Source organism: Podarcis melisellensis (genome assembly GCF_964234715.1).
Source record: "Podarcis melisellensis genome assembly, chromosome: 10".
Taxonomy (NCBI): Eukaryota; Metazoa; Chordata; class Lepidosauria; order Squamata; family Lacertidae; genus Podarcis; species Podarcis melisellensis.
The window spans coordinates 59,163,823-59,186,235 of NC_138542.1; the positions used below are offsets into that span (position 1 = coordinate 59,163,823).

General features: G+C 41.6%; 1 protein-coding gene across 3 annotated transcripts in view; it reads left to right on the forward strand.

Annotated features, from left to right (window-relative positions):
* The first annotated feature begins 6 nt into the window (after positions 1-6).
* Positions 7-22,413, forward strand: part of CECR2 (CECR2 histone acetyl-lysine reader) — a 114,189-nt gene continuing 91,782 nt past the window's right edge. For all 3 annotated transcript variants that reach the window (XR_014172133.1, XR_014172134.1, XM_081926725.1), the window contains exon 1: positions 7-382. Coding sequence is in view for 1 of the 3 variants with exons in the window: in XM_081926725.1 (XP_081782851.1) it covers positions 137-382 (246 nt within the window). In the remaining 2 variants the exon portion in view is untranslated. The remainder of the gene's footprint in view (positions 383-22,413) is intronic.

Genomic DNA, 22,413 nt, shown 5'->3' on the forward strand with positions numbered 1-22,413 from the left:
GCTGAGGGCGAGAGAGAGAAAAAAAGAGAGTCCTTTCGGTCGGGGTGGGGAGGAAAAGGAGGAGACCCACCCCCGTCTCTCTCGCGGCGGACACCGGCAACGCAGCGGTCTCTGAGGGGCGCTGGGGAAAGGGGCGATGTGCCCGGAGGAGGACGGTGGTTGTGGTAGCGGCGGCGGAGGAGGAGTGGTGGTGGTCTCGGCGGCTGCTACTGCTGCTGCTTCTGCCGCTTCGGCAGCCGCGAGCGGAGATCCGGAGGGGACTTCGGCGGCGGCGGCGGCCGGTCTCTTGAGCGAGCTGCGCTCTTGGTGGGAAGTGCCGGCCATCGCTCACTTCTGCTCCCTCTTCAGGACCGCTTTCCGACTGCCCGACTTCGAGATCGAGGTGAGTCGCGCTCCGAAATAATAATAATAATAATAACGTTAAAAGATGAAGTGGAAAAGAGAGAGGGACCCACTCGGTCGATAAATGGGACCGGCCGATCGATCCGGCGGCCCCGCCTCCCCCTCGAGGAGGAGAAGGGATGGGACGGGACAATAACTCCACTCGCCTCTGTTTTGCCTGCCTTCTCTCCCTCTCTCCTTAGCCGGAAGGCTTTTAGGGTCAGTGTGCTGGGTGTGTGTGTGTGTGTGTGTGTGTGTGTGTGTGAGAGAGAGAGAGAGAGAGAACAACTGCGACCCGCCCACCCCCCTACTTGTTATTGTCTGCCCAATTTTCTTTTAAGACAAGAGAGTTTTGTTCGGCGAGTTCGATATTGATCCTTCTCCAGAAAGGGATGTTGGCTGAATGTTTTCACCCGTTCTCCCGGATTTCTTAAAAAAATATATATTATTAATTTCATTTTTAAAAGTGCCGGCAATCATGCTCTTAACCCTTCCTGGTGGCTTTGCCATCCTTCTCTCACTTATCTTGGGGTAAGCCCCGTTGAAGCTAGTAGGACTTACTTCTGAGTAAATATGCACGGTTGCACTGAAATGGCTGATGCATGCTTGGTCTCCAAAGTACTTTTAGCGATTGATGAATCGGAGGACGTGCAGTTGCTGGAGGGCAAGGGGTGGCGGCAGAATTAGTTACACATAGATGGAGAACTGCGACAAAGTACATGTTTGTTTTGTTTTTCACCTCTTAATTTTTGTACGTTTCGAGGGTATCTAACAAATGAGTGGTGGGGGTGGGGATCATGACCACACCAGCCTTCACAATCCTTCCCCCTGGGAAGATAACAGCCGTGATTAAGAGAGTCTTTGCAAATCCAAGGAATGAGGGGTGGGTGGGTTGGTCGGGATCCATCCTTGCCTGTTCCACCAGGACCCGAAGTGTGCGAGACGGGTGGAGGACTGAATCAAGACCGATCTGAATTGCTACAAACACTGCTAAACCGAAACGGGCTCCGTCAGTCTATTACCTCGAACGTATTGTTTTACCCGCCTGCTCACCAGTAAACTGGGGGGAGGCTGTTCCTAATTCTAAAAACACCCCTTTTGTTGCCCTCTCCCTTTCCCCAAGCTCCCATATTGGTCAAGGGAGGAAGGAAAGAGACTGTTAGATCCCCCAGTCCCCATAGGAAAGGACAGTGCTGATCTCTGTCCTTCCTCTCCCTCCCCCCTCCTTTGGTGGCCCTGACTGATAGCTTGGAAGAGTTTGTTGTTTTGCTGCCATTATCCCTTCAGGGAAAGGATGAGTAGGAGAGAATGGAGTTTTACTTCTCCCTGCTTGTGATGGAGGTGCCACATGCTGCCCTGGGGCTTTGTGACAATCGAGCTCTGAGCTTTGTGACAATCCAGAAGGGTGTGTGTGTGTGTGTTCAGCCCTCCCCCCCCATTCTCCACTCATTTTCAGTATTCTCAGGAGTTTAGATCTATTCTGTTTAAAGAGTGGCAGCAAGTTTAAATTAATTCAAATAAAGTTCGGAAATCTGCTTAGCTCATAGGGCTCAGGTTCAGTAAACGGATAATCATGCAAGTGGCAGAAAAATACTTTGATACTACTATATTGCTACAATTAGAAAGCTACACTTGTCTCTAAGATTTATAGTTTTTAGTGACCCTTTTCTGGAATTTGGGGTATTTTGTCAATCAGTTCAGTATTACAATGGGTTTTTTGAAGTAGTTGCTCACCCGTTTGTTTCAGTGCACACCCTTAAAATACAATTCTATGTACTTTTTCAGTGTTGAATGTTACAGATAAAAGTGCAGCAACTTGAGGCGGTGACCTTACTCCTTCTTGTGGTGTGTTGTAGAATTCAATAAATATGGTCAATGAAATCAGATGGAAGAACGTGGTGTGTGTGTGTGTGTGTGTGAGAGAGAGAGAGAGAGAGAGAGAGAGAGAGAGAGAGAGAGAGAGAGAGAAAGAAAGAGAAAGAGAGATTGTACCCACAACAGACCTCCCAGAGGCTCTGGCTCATACTCCCAAGATCCTAAGCAGCTTAGGCCAATGTGATTAAACCTGGGGTTTGCCATCTGTTTATAGCAGATGTAACAACTTTGGTGCCTCTGATGCTCTTTCAAACTTTAAACTGTACATCAAAGACTGTTCTTGCCAAGAACCAGAGGTTGATTTCCAGTCTAAGAGAGTCTAAGGGAAATTGCAAAAGTGAAATATTATGAAGTTGGGGTGTGATGTCTAAAAGGGTGGGTTGGTACTGCTGTTCAATTATTACTGCAATGCAGGATTTGGAAGACAAATGAAAAGGATGTGTGTGTCAACATGTAAAGATCTTTAGAAGCCTATTAGAAACTGGGATATTTCTACTTTAACATTGCAGATTGTCATATCAGCTGAAGCATTTACTATCCTACTAAGTATTATAATACTTCAGAAGGTGGTGGACTCTCCTTTACTGTTGATTTTTAAGCAGAAGTTGGATGGCCATCTGACGTGGATGCTTTTAGTTGAGATTCCTGCATCGGAGGTGGTTGGACTAGATGATCCTGTACAGTTCTATGATTCTATAAAATATGTATGTAATGGACAGCACTTTGGAATTATAGAAAACACATTCACTACTCAAAATGGTGACAGTGCTAGGAGGAGTTTGGTCTTTTGTGACCCATACAAGTATCATTCTTGACTGAAAACTTGAGGAAAGCAGGGTGGAAGCTAGCTAGACAGAAATGAGTATAAGTTACATTGCTCCCTGAAGGAATAATAATCTGTTCACTTTTCACCCCTTTTAAAATGTCACTTGCCCTCAGGTTGTTAATTGCTGTGTCTTGTTGGACACTGGCTATTTATAAGGCAGGAGATGCGATTCTGCAACCTACTGACGGAAGCATGCATGTATTCATAATTCTGTACTGAAATTTTGAGAATTGTTGGTTGAAAGCAACCCTTGAAGAGGTGTTAGTGATTCAGTTTCTAAATACTTTTGTAGGGAGCACAATATAAATTTGGGATGAATTTGCACTGCCACTAACACCTATTCACTGTAGCAGAATCTTGTTACTAATTTTCACAATGCATTCCATCTTCTGATCTAATACATTTTGTAGGTGTGACTGACCACCAATCACAGCCCAACAGTTAGACATGCACAGGTCTTTCCTATGAATGTGCTTAAGTGTGCCTGCTATTATTTTGAATAATTGTCACCACAGTACTGTGCTGAATATTTTGGATGTGAATGGTACAAATGTGAGGAGGCACGTCAAGATTATATTTATGTGTCTTTAAATCTTCCCTTTAGCTAGATTCATTCTAGGAGGGTTAGGAATTGCAATGAGATGCCTCTGATTTTCAAAGGTTAGCAAGCCACCTTTCTAAAGATGTTCAGTTCAACAGCATGTGAGAATTCTTAAAACTCTTTGAAGGATGTTAATTTTGGAGAGAATCCCTTATGCAGTGCTAAATTTTTGAAAGGAGGAAGGATCTCCCAGTGATGGAGTTCCTTATCAAAGAGGGCCCCTCCCCCACCTATTGATGTAGACTCTCAAGAGGAGGTTCTCTTGCCAAGCACATGAAGCAAGGGGGAAAGATCTTGAATTTACAGTGATAAAGGGCAATTGCACTAGCCTTTCACCTTTGGAAGCCCAAATTAGCATCTGGTTTGCTTCAAAAGTGAGTTTGGACTTCAGTTTCTAGAAGGTGCTTGTCAAATGTAAACATTTAATATGGTCTGGAGGAGCAACTGCCTCCTCTTTTGGGGGATGGGGAAGAAGTTCTAATTTTGTGTCATGCTGTGTTTGATTTTCCCTCCCAAAACTCCTCCCTCTATATTTTTAACGTGTTCATTTAGAGTAGACTATTATTTGGCAAGAAGTAAAAAGGGTATAAGAATCTCTTTTCTTTTTTTGGTGGGACATGAAATAGAAGTTTGTTATCACTAAAAATAAGTGAGACAGAGGCACAATTGCATAAACTTTATGCAATGGTTTCTAAATGGGGTCACATCTGGGGGAAATGGAAGAGTAGGAAGGGGTAGGAAGAGCCTGTTGGGAATGTGCAGCCCCCCCCTTCCTGGAAAATCTATAGACAGGACAGATGGTAAAAAGATAGATGGAAGGCAGAGAAACACTGCAGGGTAGGTTGGTGAATTCCATTTCCCCTCTAAACATGGGAGTCCCATATGGGTTCAAACTTCAGAAAGGAGGCTGACAAAATAAATGTCAAAGCTTCTACTTGACATCATTGCTTGTACATTGAATCTCTTGTGACTCTTCACAACATGGACTGCTGAGGGTGCAACCATTTGTACGTTTGTGCTATATTTGGACAGGAACAAAGGGCCAGTAAAGTGATAAAAAGTCTGGAATATCCTTCAGCATTGTTTTAATCTACCACAGGGATTACAGCTGTGGACAGCACTTTCCCCTTTTGCAACTCTCTACTACGGCTACAGGTGTTAGGAGAGAAGCATTTTGCACAGAGCAATTTGTATGATTTCCTCCATCATAGGAAGAGGGATGTCAATAAAAACAGCTTTTTTTCTGAAATCTCTCCCCCACCCTATTTATGTTAAACAACATTTGAATGAAGCACTTTTTTTACTCTTAGGAATATTTATATTAAATGCGGTATTTATTAAAGACATTGAAAATATTGGCAAAGAGTGATTTTATTGATTATATACTCAAACATTTTATCACTTTACAAGGACTTGTAAGCTCCAATGACTTAACCATAATGAACATGTGAAGCTGATAGTGGATTCACTAAATGAATCGATGAAACAGAGAACCTGTCCTTTGTATATTTGTTATGTTCAGTAGCTTTTCTATTTGTTGTGGTGCCACAGTTATATGAATTGGTCCTTAGAGATTTCTATAATACAAGAGATTATGAACATTTGACAGACAGAAGCAGAGTTAAATAGAATGACCAGTGTTTGGGTAATAACCCAACCATTTACACTAGCTTTGGATGCTGAGCACTTTATATCTAAAGGCTTAGCATGATGGTCTCTTTAGAGTTTTTGACATTCTCCTCTTCTTTTGTTTCTCTTTTGACATGCAGATTTTTTCCCTAGAGGATCCACCTTAGTGTCACTATGGATTTTCCATTGAATGGCAGTCCATAGTACCAGCAGTTATGCCTCCATCTAAGTGGCAGTTCCATGACCACATTAGGCTTGGGGCACAGGATATATGTCCCCATTCTACCTGAAGCTTGTCATACTTGAGGTCAAACTGTATTCTCAGAAATAGGGGATGATGTGTGTGTGGAAGAGCAAGAACCCATTCTAACAACAAAATCATCTCTAGACTACCAATTGTGTCTGCCATGTTCTTTTTTTAGTAACTTGAATTTCAGACTTCTGTTGATGCCTGTATTTTCAGTGTTGTGTAGCAAACACAAGAAACACATTTGTTTTAACCCTGTAAAGTTATTGAGTCAATGGCAGAAGCTGACATCACTCAAACCCATCTCCTTACCTAGAAGATGGTCCTGGCACAGGACCAGCAGGCCTGATGGATGCGTATGGTCTTTCCAGGCCCCATGGAAACAGTTCCTCACCACCTTGCTTCAGATGCCACAGCTAAAAAAATAATGAAGCTTCACATAGAGCTTGGGCAGCACAAATGAGTAACATACACTTGCTCCTGAACTTGGACTGTTTCTGCTTCTACGGTTTTTCAGATGACAAACTCCTTAACAGTCTTGTCTTTGTGGATACTTTGGCATAGCTGATACAGCAGATAGACAGAAAATTTCTGTGGCCCTTATTGGCACAGCCATTATTCCTTCTCTTCTAGGTAATTTCAGTGCTGAAAATGCAAAAGAGCATAGGCAGCATGTGTTACAGACAGTCTGATCCTGTGCATTTTATTCAAGAGTAAGCTTCCCTGTATTCAGTAAAACTTACTTCCTGGTAAGTGTGCTTTGAACGGAAGCTTTAGCCCCTTTAGTCTGGATGGCAGTCTTGAAACTATCATATGTCTTGGCACATCAACAATTTATTGGATTAATTCTCACTTTTATGTTGTTAGAAGTATACATCTTGAAGATTAGGCAATAGACTTGTAAAACAATAGACAGTAATTGTCACTATTGACGTAGTTGAAGAGACTTAAATTATTATTTTAAAAATCATGGCCAAGATCCTGATCCCCCTTTCCAGGAAGAACAGGGCACAGGTACATGTTGAGGATAAAAAGCTGATTAACAAGAGTAACGAACAGGAAGGAGGGATATATTTTGGCCGGGTTTGTTCCTTTTCCTCCTCATATTCTGTCTGTTGATACACAGAGATAATGTACTGTGTATTCCAAATTCCATGCTTGGAGTTACTTCTGCTTTCAGTATGAGTTACACAGGAAATTGAGTTGCTGGATGTACATCATGACTAGAAGAGCGAGCAAGAAGGGAGGCATTAGTTTAACAGTTGTTATAAAACAGTTAGCTATTAGGTGTCCAGTTGAAATTATTTGACCAAGCATGTAATTTACATTGCAGTCCTATGTATTTTTTCTGTCAGAAATTAAATATATTCTCCTTTGGGAGGGAGGTGGAAAAAGAATGTGTGGAGCAACTGCAAGTGCTTCTGGATGACACTGATTATTTATATTTGTGTTTAGCCCTGGTTTGGAAACTGCATCAGATTTGATCACCCTGATGGATAAGAATATCAAATGACACTATTATACTTACTTGATCTCTCATTGGCCTTTGATACCGTTGACCACTCCTAGATCAACTGTATGGGATGGTTTTCTGCAGGGCACCATCTTGTCCGCAATGCTCTCTAGCATTTGTATGAAGGTGGTCATTAAAGGTTTTGAAGCATGGTGCCGTCAGTACACTGATGACATACAGCAAGCATAGGCAGACTCGGCCCTCCAGATGTTTTGGAACTACAACGCCCATCATCCCTAGCTAACAGGACCAGTGGTCAGGGCTGATGGGCGTTGTAGTCCCAAAACACCTGGAGGGCCGAGTTTGTCTATGCCTGACATACAGCTCTGTCTCGCCTTAATATTTGGATCAGGAGAGGCTGTGCAAGCTCTGGATCAGTGCCTTAATGCAGTGGTAGATTAGATGAGGGCTAATAAACTGAGTTTCATTCTTGGAAAAGCAGAAGCTCTGTGCTTCCCATGTCTCAAAGATAGGGCAGTAAGTAGCCTGTTCAGGTTGCACTCCCTCTGAAGAGTGGATACTCCTGGATACATATGTGTCATTAGCTGCCTAACTGACCAGTGACTAGGATTGCCTTTTACCAGCTTTGTCTGGTATGCCAGCTGCATCTTGATTGGGATATCTTGGTCATCGTAGTCTATGCATTGGTAACCTTGAGGCTGTAATGTAATCTGTGTGGCTGCCCTTTGGCCTGGGCCTGAAGCTCCAGCTAGTACAGAATTCACTAGATAGTGACTAGATTGCTGATGGAGGCAGGTGGCCACCTCTGGTAACATGCCTTTACTGGCTGCTCAAAAGCTACCACACAAGGTTCAAGGTTCTTGTGTTGATATATAAAGCCCTGAACAACTTGTCCAGGATACCTTAAGGACCACCAGAGCCTTTCTATCCCAGTTCAATCAATGAGATCATTCAGAGGAGCACTGTTAGTTGTCTTCCATGTTACAGAGGCCTGATTGGTCTCAACCAGAAGCTGGGCATTTAGTGTCACCTGTCCCATGCTATGGAATGCTCTTCCAGTAGGGATTTGGCAAGCATCCTGGCCTTTGACATTCAGGTATCTCTTGAAGACTCTTTATTTTTTATGTTTCACTGCTGATAGGCCTATGCAAGCTGTTTAAAATCAGTTAATGATTATTTTGTACTGTTTTTATTTATTATTCTCATTTTTATTGATTACATACAGTAAGCATGCAACTTATTTGGGGATTATGTTCTGGGGATAGCACCTAAAACAAAAATTGTGTATAGTCAAAATGCACTGGCTGCAATGGCAGGTGGGATTGCCAAAGTGCCCCCCCCCATGCCTACCTCCTTTCTGCTGCCATTTAACCCCCCCCTTTTTTTTGGCCAGGCTCATAAACCTGAATGCACAAAAGTTAAATGTGTGTAAGTTGTGAGTGTACTGTATTGCTGTACATTTCCCCGATGTTTTATGAGATATCAAGATTTATTAATACCTTTAAATATTAATAATAAAATAAATAATGATGGACAATATCTGCCTTATTATTGCAAACCTAATTTGGTTAATGGCCTTGCCAAGTCCCAGATGTTTTTAAGGGCCAAGCTTCCTGAGCTCTATGAGCTGCAGCAAGAAAAGCAAGAACTTGACATTATCTTTTACCTAACATTGCTGGAGAAACCTTCATGATCCTTTTTAGGCCCACAATGCACATTTCTTTTTCCAGGTCAGCCTGAGTTTTGATATGTCCACAAAACAATTAGCTAATGATTTCCCAGGTTCTCTCTTCATAGTGAGAGTTGCCATGTATGGTTTTCAGCCCGGCATTGAGTCATACCTGGATCCAGAAATAATATAACATATTTGTACTGCACCCCATTGTGCAGTTTTGTGTTTTTTAATCAATAAATAATGCTAATGATGAGTACTGTCAGAAGGGAAAAGAATGTGTTATTATTACTATTTATAAAGTGCTTAATAACATAGAATCTAGAACATAACAAATACTTAACAGAGAGGTGTTTGTTTTTTTAAAAAAGAAAGTTTGCCAGTTGTTGTACAAAGTTAGGAAAACAATAGAACCTCTGCCTTCAAGTTTTTAATCTAATATATGTGCTGCAAAAGAAAAAGAGTACAAATTATCCACAGTTACATTACTGTTTCAGTGGCCAGTGAGAGAAAAGAGTCCGTTCTGGGAGTTGAGAACCAAATAATATTGGTCCTAGCGAAATTGATGGGAGTGGGCCATGCAGTCTCATCTCTATCTCTGCTATAGTTGGGTGGAACAACTGCTAGTTGAAGATTATTGAGAAATGGTGCAAGAAACTGACTTGTTTCCAGTGCTATTTATAAATAAGAGAAATGAAGGTATTAGAATGTCACCATCCTAAACCTTGGAGTGGCCCATATGCTTGGTGTTCACTGGGATCTTACAGTCCTTCAGAAAACAAGTCCTAAAGAGAAGGAAATTTTCTGTATTTCACAAAAGTTCTGTATTTCACATCAGCTAGAGATCCTTGGTAGTGCATAAGCAATTGGAATTTGGTGTAAAAACTTTCCGTCTGAATTTTTAAAAACTGTACATGCCAAAATTATGGGAATGTCTAACAGAGTTGGTAAAATATTTCAAATGCCTGAATATCAACATCACATTTTTAAATGATGACCTTGCATGGCACTGAGTAAATATTTCCATTTTTTAGGTACCTTAATATCCAGGGCAGTTGGAATTTTTACCAGACCTGAATCTATGCAAGCCTATAAGCTCTGCTTGAATTGGGGTAATCAGTGGTGCTAAAAGAACAGAAGAGAACTTTACTGTGGTCTGAACTTTTGTAGATCTCTTCATGGAAGTTACTTGAAAAAAACTTTGGTTTTCAGCACTGCAACCTGAACTCTCTTTTTCATTGTCAGTCTACAACCTTGTGCTTACTAGACTGGAAGAAAGTGATGCTTCCAGATGTGGGGTGCCACCAACAGCTGTATGCCTCAGAATCTGGGAAGCAGATGTTTCATTTTCTTTTTCTTGGATCATTGCGTAATGAGAGGCTGAAGAAGGGGAGTGGATTTACAGAGCCGTTTGGCTCAGATAAAGCAGTGCATCCATCAGGCCAGGCTCTGGGCATTGTTATGAGAAGAGAGTGTTGAACAGCCAAGCCCCCATGCTGGCTTCAGCAGAGGCAGCTGCCTGACAAGGCTCAGGGTTCTTCTTTTCAAGACTTCGCAGCTGTGGTTTGGAGGGGAGGAGGTGGCTCAGTATTGACCAGGTCAAAAGTTCAGTGGGACATAAGGGAGTTGCATGTGCAATAATATTATACATTTATTTTTCATATATGTATATCTCTGAGGCAGCTCCAGTAACTGAACACTTCAAAGTACCAGCATATTGAAAAGATATGAACAGCCTATTAATCTAGCTAAAAAACTGGAAATGATATCCAAGACTGTGTCAGCAGTCTGTCTTCTGGGGAACACAAGTTAAGTCTTGGTCTCCAGTGAAAACAATATCACTTGTGGATTGCCTTTGGTGGTAATGTCTCCTTCCCAACTAGTTCCTTCTACCTGTCCCCTCCAGTATCAATATTGAAACACGGCATATTTTTACCATAAAACTTTGCTGACCCATTGCTCTTGCGTATTCTACTCTTTCTCCAGTTTGTACGACTTCAATCCTCAACCATTTTGATGGTTCTTATGTCAATATAAACAACAGAGAGTTATAGCACTTTCAATATGAACAGATTTATTATGACATATGCTTTCATGGACTAGAGTTTATCAGAAGCATAAAGTGTTATCCTTGGTTGCCAGACATATATATAGGGGGAGGTATAAACAATGGGTGAAAAGGCCATGAAATTGTGTCTATGACATTTCTATGCAGAGCCCAAATGTATGCAAGATAAGAATAAAGCTGCTCATTCACAATAGTAGTCTCTGTGATAATAAAATTTATTTATTTGAAGCATTTTTATTCCTCTCTTCAACTGAAAATGGCTCTGAAAGTCATTGAAAAATCAAATGTCAGTTATAAGACAGTTCTGTCCCTCTGGCTTACAATAAGTTGTTGGTTTCTCAACAGAGCTGATAGAGAACTGCAGGCCCATCTCTCTCCCTCTCCTATAACCTAATGCAGGCATGCCCAACTCCCAAGAGACTGCAATCTACTCACAGTAAAAAATATCTGGCTGTGATCTACCCATTGTCGTTAGAGGATTGACCAGAATTGTTGAGCTTTCCCCCCTTTTTTCTTAGAAAAGTAACGGGGGGTTCAAGGATCGACCAGGGACACCCCCGATCAATCAGTAGATAATGATTGACCTGTTGGACATGCCTGACCTAATGGAATGGCTAAGCACCGACCGCAGGTTGAAATGAAATGAAAATGAAATGTCACCCTGCCCTGCTGCTGTCACTGCTGCTGCTGCTGCCCCACCAGCATCATACCTACTCCTGCTGACACCACCTACCTCCGCTGTGTGCCTTGCTACTTCTGCCACTGGCGGAGAAGCGCTGCCACCATATGTGGTGATTTCAGGCAGGATTGCATCAATTTCAGTTGTGATATTGCCCCAAATGGACACAATTTTGCCTGAAATTGGCAAGAGGAGGTGGGACGGGCAGGAGACTTCTGCTGCTAAGCATTCTTAGCTGTGCTAATGTAATATTTGTATTTGGGAATAAAGAGTTCTGGTAAAGTTCAAATTGAATGGAATCAAATCTGCTGATGAAATCTAATTCCACAGCTTCACACTATTGCCTCCCATTTACCTCTTTTTGTTTAATTATGGTAAATTTGAGGTCAGCAGCAGAGTACCCAGGCTAATGAAATGTTTTTCCACTGGTTTCTGGGAAACCAATTTTTGTGTTAAGCTTGTGTCCTGTGTTGGCAGCAGAAAGACACTGTTGGCATATATCTCATTGGAGAATGAGAAGGTTAATGAAGCCCTGATAATATTAGTCTTGTAGCAGGGACAGAGCTGCATCACTGAGTTTGCAACTTGGGTCTGTGTTGGTGTTAGATAGGCTTCTTGCTGGTAAATAACCTTTATCTGGAGGCTGGTGGTAAGAGAGAACATACATGCCTAGCACCCAAAGTCTGTGTGAGGATAGTATTGTCATATTTGGGCTGTAGTTCACTGGTGGTATTTTGAAATTTTTTAACGGGGTAGTAACAAGGAGGGGTGTTCTCTCTCTCTCTCTCTCTCTCTCTCTCTCTCTCTCTCTCTCTCTCTCCTGGGAAATGTCCTGAAGGAGATGATTCCTGGATACCAGTCTGGTTTTGCCAAACTATTTCTTTATACGGGTAAGCATTGTAGTTTTAAGTATGTCTGACAGAAATAATTTGGCCATGGATCTGTCTTAGGAAGTGGAACAAATATGGCTATATGATAGGGCTTGGCTGTAGATGATGGATTTGTGTGGTTCTCTCTGGAGAAGGAGCTGGAAGCATGCAGATATGTGTTGCGATTGATGGGTGTTTGGTATAAGTTGCTCTGTGATAGCTAGAAAGTGAACTTTTCCCAATGTCTAATCTAGGCTTTGGTTGATAATGGGGTTGAAGAAATTTAATATTTAATTGAATTTCTTAGGAGCCAGGTTTCCATGGGTTAAAATGATGAAGATGTTAAGTAGCGGAGAGGCCTTTGAGGACAGAAATATAGGTAGCATTGTTCCAAGTTGGCCATGTATATCTTAGTACAACCTGTGTGCGAGAGTACACATTTGGGAAATTTCCACCCCATAATACTGAGCTTAGATCACTGAGGTTTGGAGCAAGGTGAACAGCAAGCTTCTAGTCTAGCTCAAAACCTGAGTGGCACAGTTTCACAAATGGGTATTTACCATTCCCTCACTTTGATGCATGGAAGAAGTGTGGCGGGGCAGGGGGAATTGGAATAAGGGAATGTACACATTGCAGACACTAACTTCACTTTCTTCCATGATGCTGCCCACTTTTAGGGGCTCTCCGCCATCTTCATATATTAAAAGTGCTTGGAGTAGTGACCAGTTTGGACTGGCGGCTTTATTTATTATCTATTAAATTTGTATACCACCCTTCAAGCGAAGATCACAGGGTGGTTTACAGCATAAAGAAGCAAAATGGAAATACAAAATATATAACAAAACCAGTAACTCCCCTCTCACAAACAGATTGTTTAATCAGCCAAAGTCTTGGTTACAGAGGACTATTGTCTGGCACCTAAATATTTGTAATGAAGGCACCAGGTGAGCCTCCTGGCGAGAGCATTCTACTAATGGAGAGCCACTGCAGAAAAGGCCCATTCTCATGTTGACACCCTCCGGACCTCTCATGACGTGGACACACACAAAAAGGACCTCAGATGATTATTGCAGTTGGTTCATATGAGGAGAGGTGATCCTTGTGGTATTTCCGGTCCTGAGTTGTTTAATAAGGCTGTACGTATAGTCAAAACCAGCACTTTGAATTTTGCCTGGAAACTAACTGGCAGCCAGTGCAGTTGGGAAAGGATTGGTGTAATTTGCTCAATCCTTTTTGCCCTTGTGAGCAACTGAGCCACAGAATTCTGCACCAGCTGCAGTTTCCAAACTATTTGCCTGCAGAGCTTGTAGCTGGGGGCTGCTGCAATAAAAAGCTGCTCAAGTCTTTGGGAGGCAGAGATGCAGGAGGGCATCAAAGGAGGGAGGGAAGGAAAGAGGGACAGAGGCCATTCTTGCCCACGCCACCCCTGACCATCATTCAAGGCACTCCAGGGTACCACGGCACACTGGTTGAAAACCACTGTTTTATATATTTTCCTCATGGCTGAGTATTGATATGTGTTTGATCTGCATTGTTTGGAAAAGTGTTTGTGGTTGCAATCTTAACACACATTTATCAGGGAGTAATCACTGCTGAACACAATGGAACTTGCTTAGAAGTACTGTTTTTTAGTTCTTCCACACCAGTCTGGAGAGATGATTTCAGAAGGTGGTGTTTGGAGATTATTTCAGTCCCACAGCATTCATTGTCTGGCTGCCAATAAGATCCCAGGCCCAATTCAAGGAGTTGCTATTACAAAGCCTAAGTGACCTAGTGCCTGGATACTTTTCTTGATATCTGTTCCTGTCAGCTGGTGTGGTGGGCAAGATAGTGATATGAGACAGGGCATTCTCTGTGGCAGCATCCCATTTATGGAACTCCCTCCTGACTGAGATACAACAAATACAATAAACCTCCACATTAGTTGTTTTCAGATGATAGGTGAAATTACACCTTCATTATACAGTTTTCATTTTATGCTAAAGATGTACTTCTTTATCTGGCCTCTGACATTTCAGATATATGCATTTTAGGGCATACTCTATCATGACTATAATTTGCTTTAAACTGTTTTTAATGTTGCCTTTTAAATTGCTGTGACCTACCCTAGGATCTTATTATTACTTTTAATTTATTACCTGCCCTTCAGCAGCAGGTTGCAGAGTGCATCACAAGAATTTAAAATGCAGAATTAAAACAGTTAAAACAGAATAGTCACAGTAGTAGGGTGTGGCCTGAGAACACACATCTCAGGTGTTGGAAAGATTAGGGTAAAAGTGGTGTGTCTTCAGCATTGATTGAAAATGGTATAGTAAAGAAGCCAGACACACCTCTGTTGGGAGGGAATTGCACAGCTTGGGGGCTGCCATAGGGCAATGCCCTCTCCTGAGCCACCCCACAACTTTTGAGGGAGGTGAAACTACACCTCTGCTAACCTTAACACCTAGGAGGGCCAATAGGGAAGGAAGAGGCATTTCAATTATTTGCAGGCCTAAGTCATTTAGGCTTTTAAGCATTTACAATGAAGGATGGGCAATATATCAAATAAACAAATGATATCTGTGTTATGTGCTGCTCTGTTGTGAGGTGAGTTTTCCTTTCAATCTGAGTCATAGCTGCAATGCCTGAGGGAAACTATTTGGATTTCGTAGGGAGAGATGATGGGTGCCATTACTCAAATTTCAGAATGAAATTCAAGCCATGACAAAGAATCTCAAGTTTAATAAGCTGAAATGTAAAATGTAATATTGTGAATTAGTATTACTTGTGGAAATATTTTTCAGCAAAACGATGTGTGTTTTTTGGTTCCATTATAAGCATTAAGCAACTGCTGCAGCAAAACTCTGGACAAGCCCTAATTCAATGCAAAAGTAATGTATTGGGTTAAAGCAGTCCAACTTTGTGTACTGAGCAAGCCTAATACTTAGGCTTTCTCTTCTTCCCCACATGGCATTGTGTATTGGTGCCACTCCACGCCTGGCATCTGTTCAGTCCCTGTATGGTGGGGTATAGAGGAGGGGGGAAATCTACCCTTCATGATGTCTATAGATGCTTTCATAGTTAAGAGGAAATAGCTTTGGAAAAATAGCAATTAATACCTGCCAAATAACTAGCAATAACTGTATTAGAAAAACAGATTTAAAGTTTTGTTATAAAAGGCATTTGAAGGATAGAATTTTTTTAATTTCCTCATTAACAGCACCATCACTTGCATCTGCTTTTGAGTGTGAGAACAATGCAAATGCCGCCTAGCTTTCTTCCCTACAGTACAGAATCCAGTTAAACACACAAACCCTTTGCCTTAGAGTGTATCCTTTTCAGTAGACTTGTTGCTTTTAATGGCTGCCCATTCCTGGGGTCTCCATTGTTTCAATAACAATGGCACTAGAGGCAGCTGATTTGGTTGACAGAAAATGTGTTAATTTAACAGATCTATTCACTGTAGCAAGTCTCCTTTCTATTGTGGCCAGTTCCTTTTTGGTTCCTTTGCAAAGTGGGTAAGTTAGCAGATTATGCTAGGTGGGGTACCTCTGTAATTAGGCATTTTCCTTAAATCCCTTGTTTAAAGAGACAGAACACTTGCTAAGCAAATTGATGATTATTACCGGATCTTGTTTGTTACTCAAAGTTGCCAGAATACAAACACCATTCTGAAGTTGTGCATTTTTCATTCAATTTTACTTTTCAAAAGTAAAGTTAAACAAGATATGGTAGAAATTGTGCTTTGGAACAACTGGATTTAAGAAGAGTTAGAATTCTACTGAGGAGTTGATTTTATTTCAAATTGTCAGAATGACCTGGCCATTCTATGTAGAAGCTCTGATTGAAGAATCAAGGTTAAGGCCAAGAAGTTTCTTAAAAACAAAACAAAACACACCACATTGCAAGTTTGCACAGATCTTTTCTCTGACTCCCCCCCCCCCCCCCCGGTTATAATTCAATTTGTAAGGGAAATGAGAATGCTGAAGATAGTTAACATTTCACAATGAATCAAAAAGTTGTGACAACAGTGTCTGTGGCATCTGGAAACTGAAGTTCTTCCCTCACCTCTGATTATTTGTTTGCTACACTTCCTGTCCAGATCTGTATGCTGTTCTGGTATTTGGCCATTCTTTGTGTAGGGGTTGGTTGGGACAAGATATGTGTTTACTAAAAGAAAGGGATAAAGTAGCATAGCTTATAATAGCTTAACACAACCTAAAGAATCAGGCTACAATTCCATGCCCACTAACTTGAGAGTAATCTTTATTGTGCTTGATGGGACTTGTTTCTAAGCTGATAATATGTACATGATGGTGCTGTAAATCATGCTTGTTTTTGCTACCTGCTGAACTGTCACAACCAGCAGGTTCTTAAAGGTTTGGCATCATACATGCATGATGTGGTGTATTTTGCTTTGGTCACATTGTGCAGGCAAAGACTATATGATAGACCATTATACCATCTTATTCTTCTATATGTGTAGATCTGGTTTTCCCCGCACATAAATGGTACAAGTTGGGTAAAAATAATAATAATATTTTTAACTTGATGTATTGTCACACTGGCCATTGACCCGGAAGTGTCTCCGGACAGCGCTGGCCCCTGGCCTCTTAAGTGAGATGGGCGCACAACCCCAGAGTCTGTCAAGACTGGCCCGTATGGGCAGGGGTACCTTTACCTTTACCTTTATTGTTGTTGTTTGTATTACCTGGTATTCCCAGGATGAACAATATTATTCAGGAGTTCCTTTTTCATTTACTTTTATGTTATCTAGGTATTCCTTAGTTATGCAACAGGATATAGAACCAAGTAATTGGATAGGATGGAATCCCATACATCAGTAGGAAACAGTAGTTTGTTTGTGCTGCTGAATGTTAATTAAATAAACCTTGAGAGGAATGATATGGGTTTGTCTGTTTTAATTGCAGTGCATTGCAGGATGCTTTACATTTAAAATTAACTGACATTTGGAAAGGATCAAAGGAGCTTGGCGATCTCTTATTTTTAAATGTGTTTTCTTCACGGGCAGTTGTAACAATGCATTAGTGTCATATTATCTTTTAATTTCTATATTGAATAAATTATACTGTTGGGAGTTATAGTGGGAATCTTTAGAAGAATAAATTATTTTGTTTCCAAGATTCTTGTATCTGTCTTTCATTTCCTAATGTTGTATATTTTTTACTTTTTTTGTTTTGTCATGCTGGCTTTAGTGGTACCCTGTCTCTAAATATGCAGTCTGAAGTCATCAGCTTTACTATTGCGAGTACCAGTTGCATATTGAGGAGCAGTGTAATAGTGGTTGCTGTTGATAATGTTCCTAGCTAATTGATGATACTTTGAGGCATTGTAAACCTGATAATTCATATTTGGTTGGCCAAATAACATGTTTGAATGTAATCCTAAATCATAATTTAGCTTTATTTGCATGTCTTTCTCCCACAGTTTTCATATCCCTATCATCCTGGATGGGGATACAGTGGTACCTCGGGTTACATACGCTTCAGGTTACAGACTCCGCTAACCAAGAAATAGTGCTTCAGGTTAAGAACTTTGCTTCAGGATGAGAACAGAAATCGCAGCGTGGCGGCGCGGCAGCAGCAGGAGGCCCCATTAGGTAAAGTGGTGCTTCAGGTTAAGAACAGTTTCAGGTTAAGTACCGACTTCCGGAACGAATTAATTACTTAACCCGAGGTACCACTGTATGTCTTTCTTCCTTGCTTCCCCCTCCCTGCTGTTTATGAAGAAGCTGAAGGTTACACTGAGACAATCTGAGAAAAAGATCAGAGCTGTAGGATTTCTTGGGGGCTGGATCCTGACACCCCACCCCAGTGAAACCTGATTGGAGAGAATTTCTGTTTGAATTGGTTTAAGCTGTGAAACCTCCACCTATGGCCAGCCTGTATATATGTGTGAATAAAATATATATTATAAAACACCAATTAGTCTCTGATACTTGTAAAGTAGGCATGAATCAAAAGACAAATCCACAAAGTTTGTGACTATGAGGTTAGTTGTTTGCTATTGATCTTGTTCATGGATGGGCCCTCAAACTCTGTGTTGAAGAAAAGGTGGTAGAAGTTCCTCTCTTACCCGTTTGTAATGCCAAGGTGTCTGTGAGTGTGAAATAAATGCTGTTGCCTCTCTTCCATGTTTTATTCATGTATCACATTTATTTGTGCCTACTGTCTGATGAGTAGAGATAATCTACAGTACAGTAGTTTCCCCATTACCTCCTTATGTGAATATTGTTAAAAGATAATAGAGGAATTAATGGCAACTGTTTTCCCAGCTTTGCAGTGTAACTTTTATTTGTTGGTTACATTTGTTTCCCGCTTCCCCTCTAGAAGCTCAGGCTTGAGTTTTGAAGAGTTTTCCAAAATAAAAATGGTGAATTATCTTTCTAGCATATCCACACATAGGAAGTCTGAGACTAGGTAAGCTGATAATGAAATAGCCTATTTGAATTTCATAGCTGAGAATAAAACAGCATTGCCAATCATCGAGGGAAATACAGAGGTGCTTGCTGACAAACTAGTTTGCGTATGAAATCTAAAGGCACTGTGAGCCTTACTTTGTGGTATTTGTTGCTGTTTTACAAGGAAGGGTAAGGTTTTTTTGTAAACTTTCTGAACAGAGGGTGCTATACAGAGGGGACAGGTTTATTTAGAGAGGCCAGGTGTGTAAGGCTGGTGGTCTCTCTAACTACACATAAAAGTCTTATAATAAAACAAGGCCCACCATCCCTTTTTAATGGTGGATGGATTATGCATTAAGGCTTACTTGTGTAGTCAATGCATGTATCGGCTTGGTTCACGCATACTGTATTGCTAAGTCATGCTTTATTAAACTCTGTCTTAGGGTTATGTGCAGACTCTTGCCAAGTAGTTTAAGTATGCTTTGTTTATTGCCAACAGTCCATGATCTGAAGCCATGGTTTGTTGTTGGCTTATGAACTTTGGTGGTTTGGTTTGGCATTATGTGTGTCTCCCAACACCCTTCCTTAGCCATGGTTTGGCCACCCCTGACATTCACTAAGCTACAAAGGCCCAAGGTAAGAGCAGCTAGAAAACAAATACAATTTTGGAAAGACAAGCCATGGTTTGTCATCTTTGGGACAACTCGTGGTTAACTTGGTTTGTTAAATAAACCGTGCTTAGTGTTACATGCAAAACAGGCCATTGAAGGTTCTGTGTGTTGTGAGAAAGGCACACCAGCTTATGGTTCACTCCTGTCAATTTTGTGACCCACAAACTCATACATCAGGGTCATGCGTGAAGGACCTCAGGGACAGAATTGTGCTGAGTAATCCTCATTGTTTCCATAATAGATATGTGAAAATGAAAAGCTTTGGTAAGTGAGAAGGATGAACTTACTAACACTGAGCTGTGATTTTCCAGCTTTTATTGTGCTGTCCTAATATGGATGTCTTTTGAATTTCTTAGACATCAGTAAAAGGCTATGTCAGTCTACATACTTAATAACATCTACTTTGATAACACAATTTAAGGGATGAAATATTAGTGTGTGTATTTCCTTTTCTGAATTAATGAGAATGTTGCTTCCTTAGATCTCATTTAGCGTTGTTCAGCGTATTGCTGGTTGGATTCACATGACAAATAGCCTAGCTATGTGATAGCTAGCTGCTTAAAAGCTTTGCATGATGTGGCCTGAGTCTGCAAGGACAGTCAGTTATTTGTAGCCTCTGAACATGCAGTTAAGCCCAGAGTTAATTGCTCCTCAGCACCCTACATTTCTGAGCAGTAGTGGAGGAAGAAGTTTAACACTGGTATGTGCATAAGCTACAGTGGCATGGATCCGAATACCATAGTTCCTGCTGCATGAGCTGTTGCCCCCATCTAATCCTTCCATGCCCTCTTAAAAATGCAAATCACAGTTGAGGATCTGTTGGATGTTGAGGGGCACAGGTGCTGCATTTGGGGGGAAATAGTATCCCCTTGTCCCTGATTTGTGAACAGAAGTGGTTTCTGCTTTTGAAGTGAGTTATTTGGATCCAGACTATTGAGCTTTTGGGGGCAGACTTGTGGGTCAGTGATTTTAGGATTGAGGCCCACCAAGTATTTGGCATGAGATGTTGAGAGGGCATTATTTAGAAATACTCTTTGTAAAATATGGATTGATAACCTAGTATTACTAGGAACCTAAGCTGTTTACATGAACTGATCACATTTACTTTTCTGATGTAAATGTTAGGGACAAGGCTGGGAAATATCAGTCAGCAAGATAAGCTGTATAGAACTAGTGTCTTTGGAGAAGATGAAGCGTAGTCTTTTTCTCTTCTTCCCCTTCCCCTTCCTCCGCTCCCCACCCCCAACCACTCAGTCATGCTGTGTAGAAGTGTCCCACTTCTTGCAGCTGTGTTAAAACTGTAATGGGTCATTTAGATCCAAAATCCCTGGTGAAAGACAGAGGAGGCGGGCACACTGAGACCCTGCCTCAGTGTGACAGCTGCTGATTTGCACTTTCCCTCAGGCTGGAAATAACACTGTATGACATGAGAGAGCGAATGGCATGCGGGGCAGGGGGCGTGGAGAGGTCTGTTTTCTGGCTTCCTTCTGAGTGCTATAATGGCTTTGTATAACTCCTTTCCCACATGGGTGGCAGTCATGCCCCATATACTTAATAGGTTTATTCACTGGCTTCGCCCTAGGTTTGGGAATTATGCTATGCAAGAAGAGGGAGGAATGAGATAGTAGATTATAGTTCTGCACCTAGACAACTCCAATTCTGTGACTGGAATAAATTAGGCAAATTATGCATGCATTTGTTTGCCTTAAATATGTGGGGATTCCCCTGCTCCAAATGCCCATGATTTATTAAGTTTTTTATCATAGATTGAGATTGGAGAAATATTATTATTATTATTATCAACAACAACAACAACAACAACAACAACGAAGTCCCCCATGCTATTCTTGCAGAGAAGCTGGTAAAATGTGGGCAGGACAAGGTCACTGTTAGGTGGATTTGTAGCTGGACCCAAAGAGTGCTCACTAACGGTTCCTCATCATCCTGGAAAAAAGTGACCAGTGGGGTGCCACAGAGTTCTGCCCTGGGCCTGTGCTTGCTCAATGTCTTTATAAACAACTTGGAAGAAGGAATTGAGGGGAAGCTTATCAAATCTGCAGATAACACCAAACTGGGAGGGGTAACTACTGCTTCAGAATACAGAATCAGGATTCAATATGATATTAACAGATTGAATAAGTGGGCCAAAACTAACAAGATGAATTTCAATAGGGACAAGTGTAAAGTTCAAAACTTGGACAGGAAGAACCAGCTGCACAAGATGGGGGACACCTGGTTTGTCAGTAATACATATGAAAAGGATCTAGGGGTCTTCGTAGACCTCAAGCTTCACACAAGTCAACAGTGTCATGTACAGTGGTGCCTCGCAAGATGAAAATAATCCGTTCCGCGAGTCTCTTCGTCTAGCAGTTTTTTCGTCTTGCGAAGCAACCCTATTAGCGGATTAGCACTATTAGTGGCTTAGCGGCTATTAGCGGCTTAGCGGCTTAGCAGCTAAAAGGCGCTTAGCGGCTTAGAAAAAAGGGGGGGAGCGAAAAAAATTACAAGACTCGCAAGACGTTTTCGTCTTGCGAAGCAAGCCCATAGGGAAATTCGTCTTGCGAAGCGCATCAAAAACGGAAAACCCTTTCGTCTAAGCGGGTTTTTCATCTTGCGAGGCATTCGTCTTGCGGGGCACCACTGTAGCAGCAAAGAAAGCTAATGCTATTCTAGGCTGCAACGGAAGTATAGTGTCTCAATAAAGGGAAGTAATAGTTCCGTTCTTTTCTGCCTTGGTCAGACCACACCTGGTGTACTGTATCCTGTTCAGGGTGCCACAGTTTAAGAAGGATACCAACAAGCTGAAACGTGTGCGGAGGAGGGCAACCAAGATGATAAAAGGTCTGGAAACCAAGGAGAGGAGATATGAAAGCCATCTTCAAATATCTGAAGAACTGTCACATGGCGCAATGGCACTTTTCCCCCTGGCGCCGTTGGGCCCATCCTCTCTCTTAAAAATAGAGTGTGCACCCAACTCACAGAATACCAATCCCACGAATTCCTGCATACTACCCCAGATTA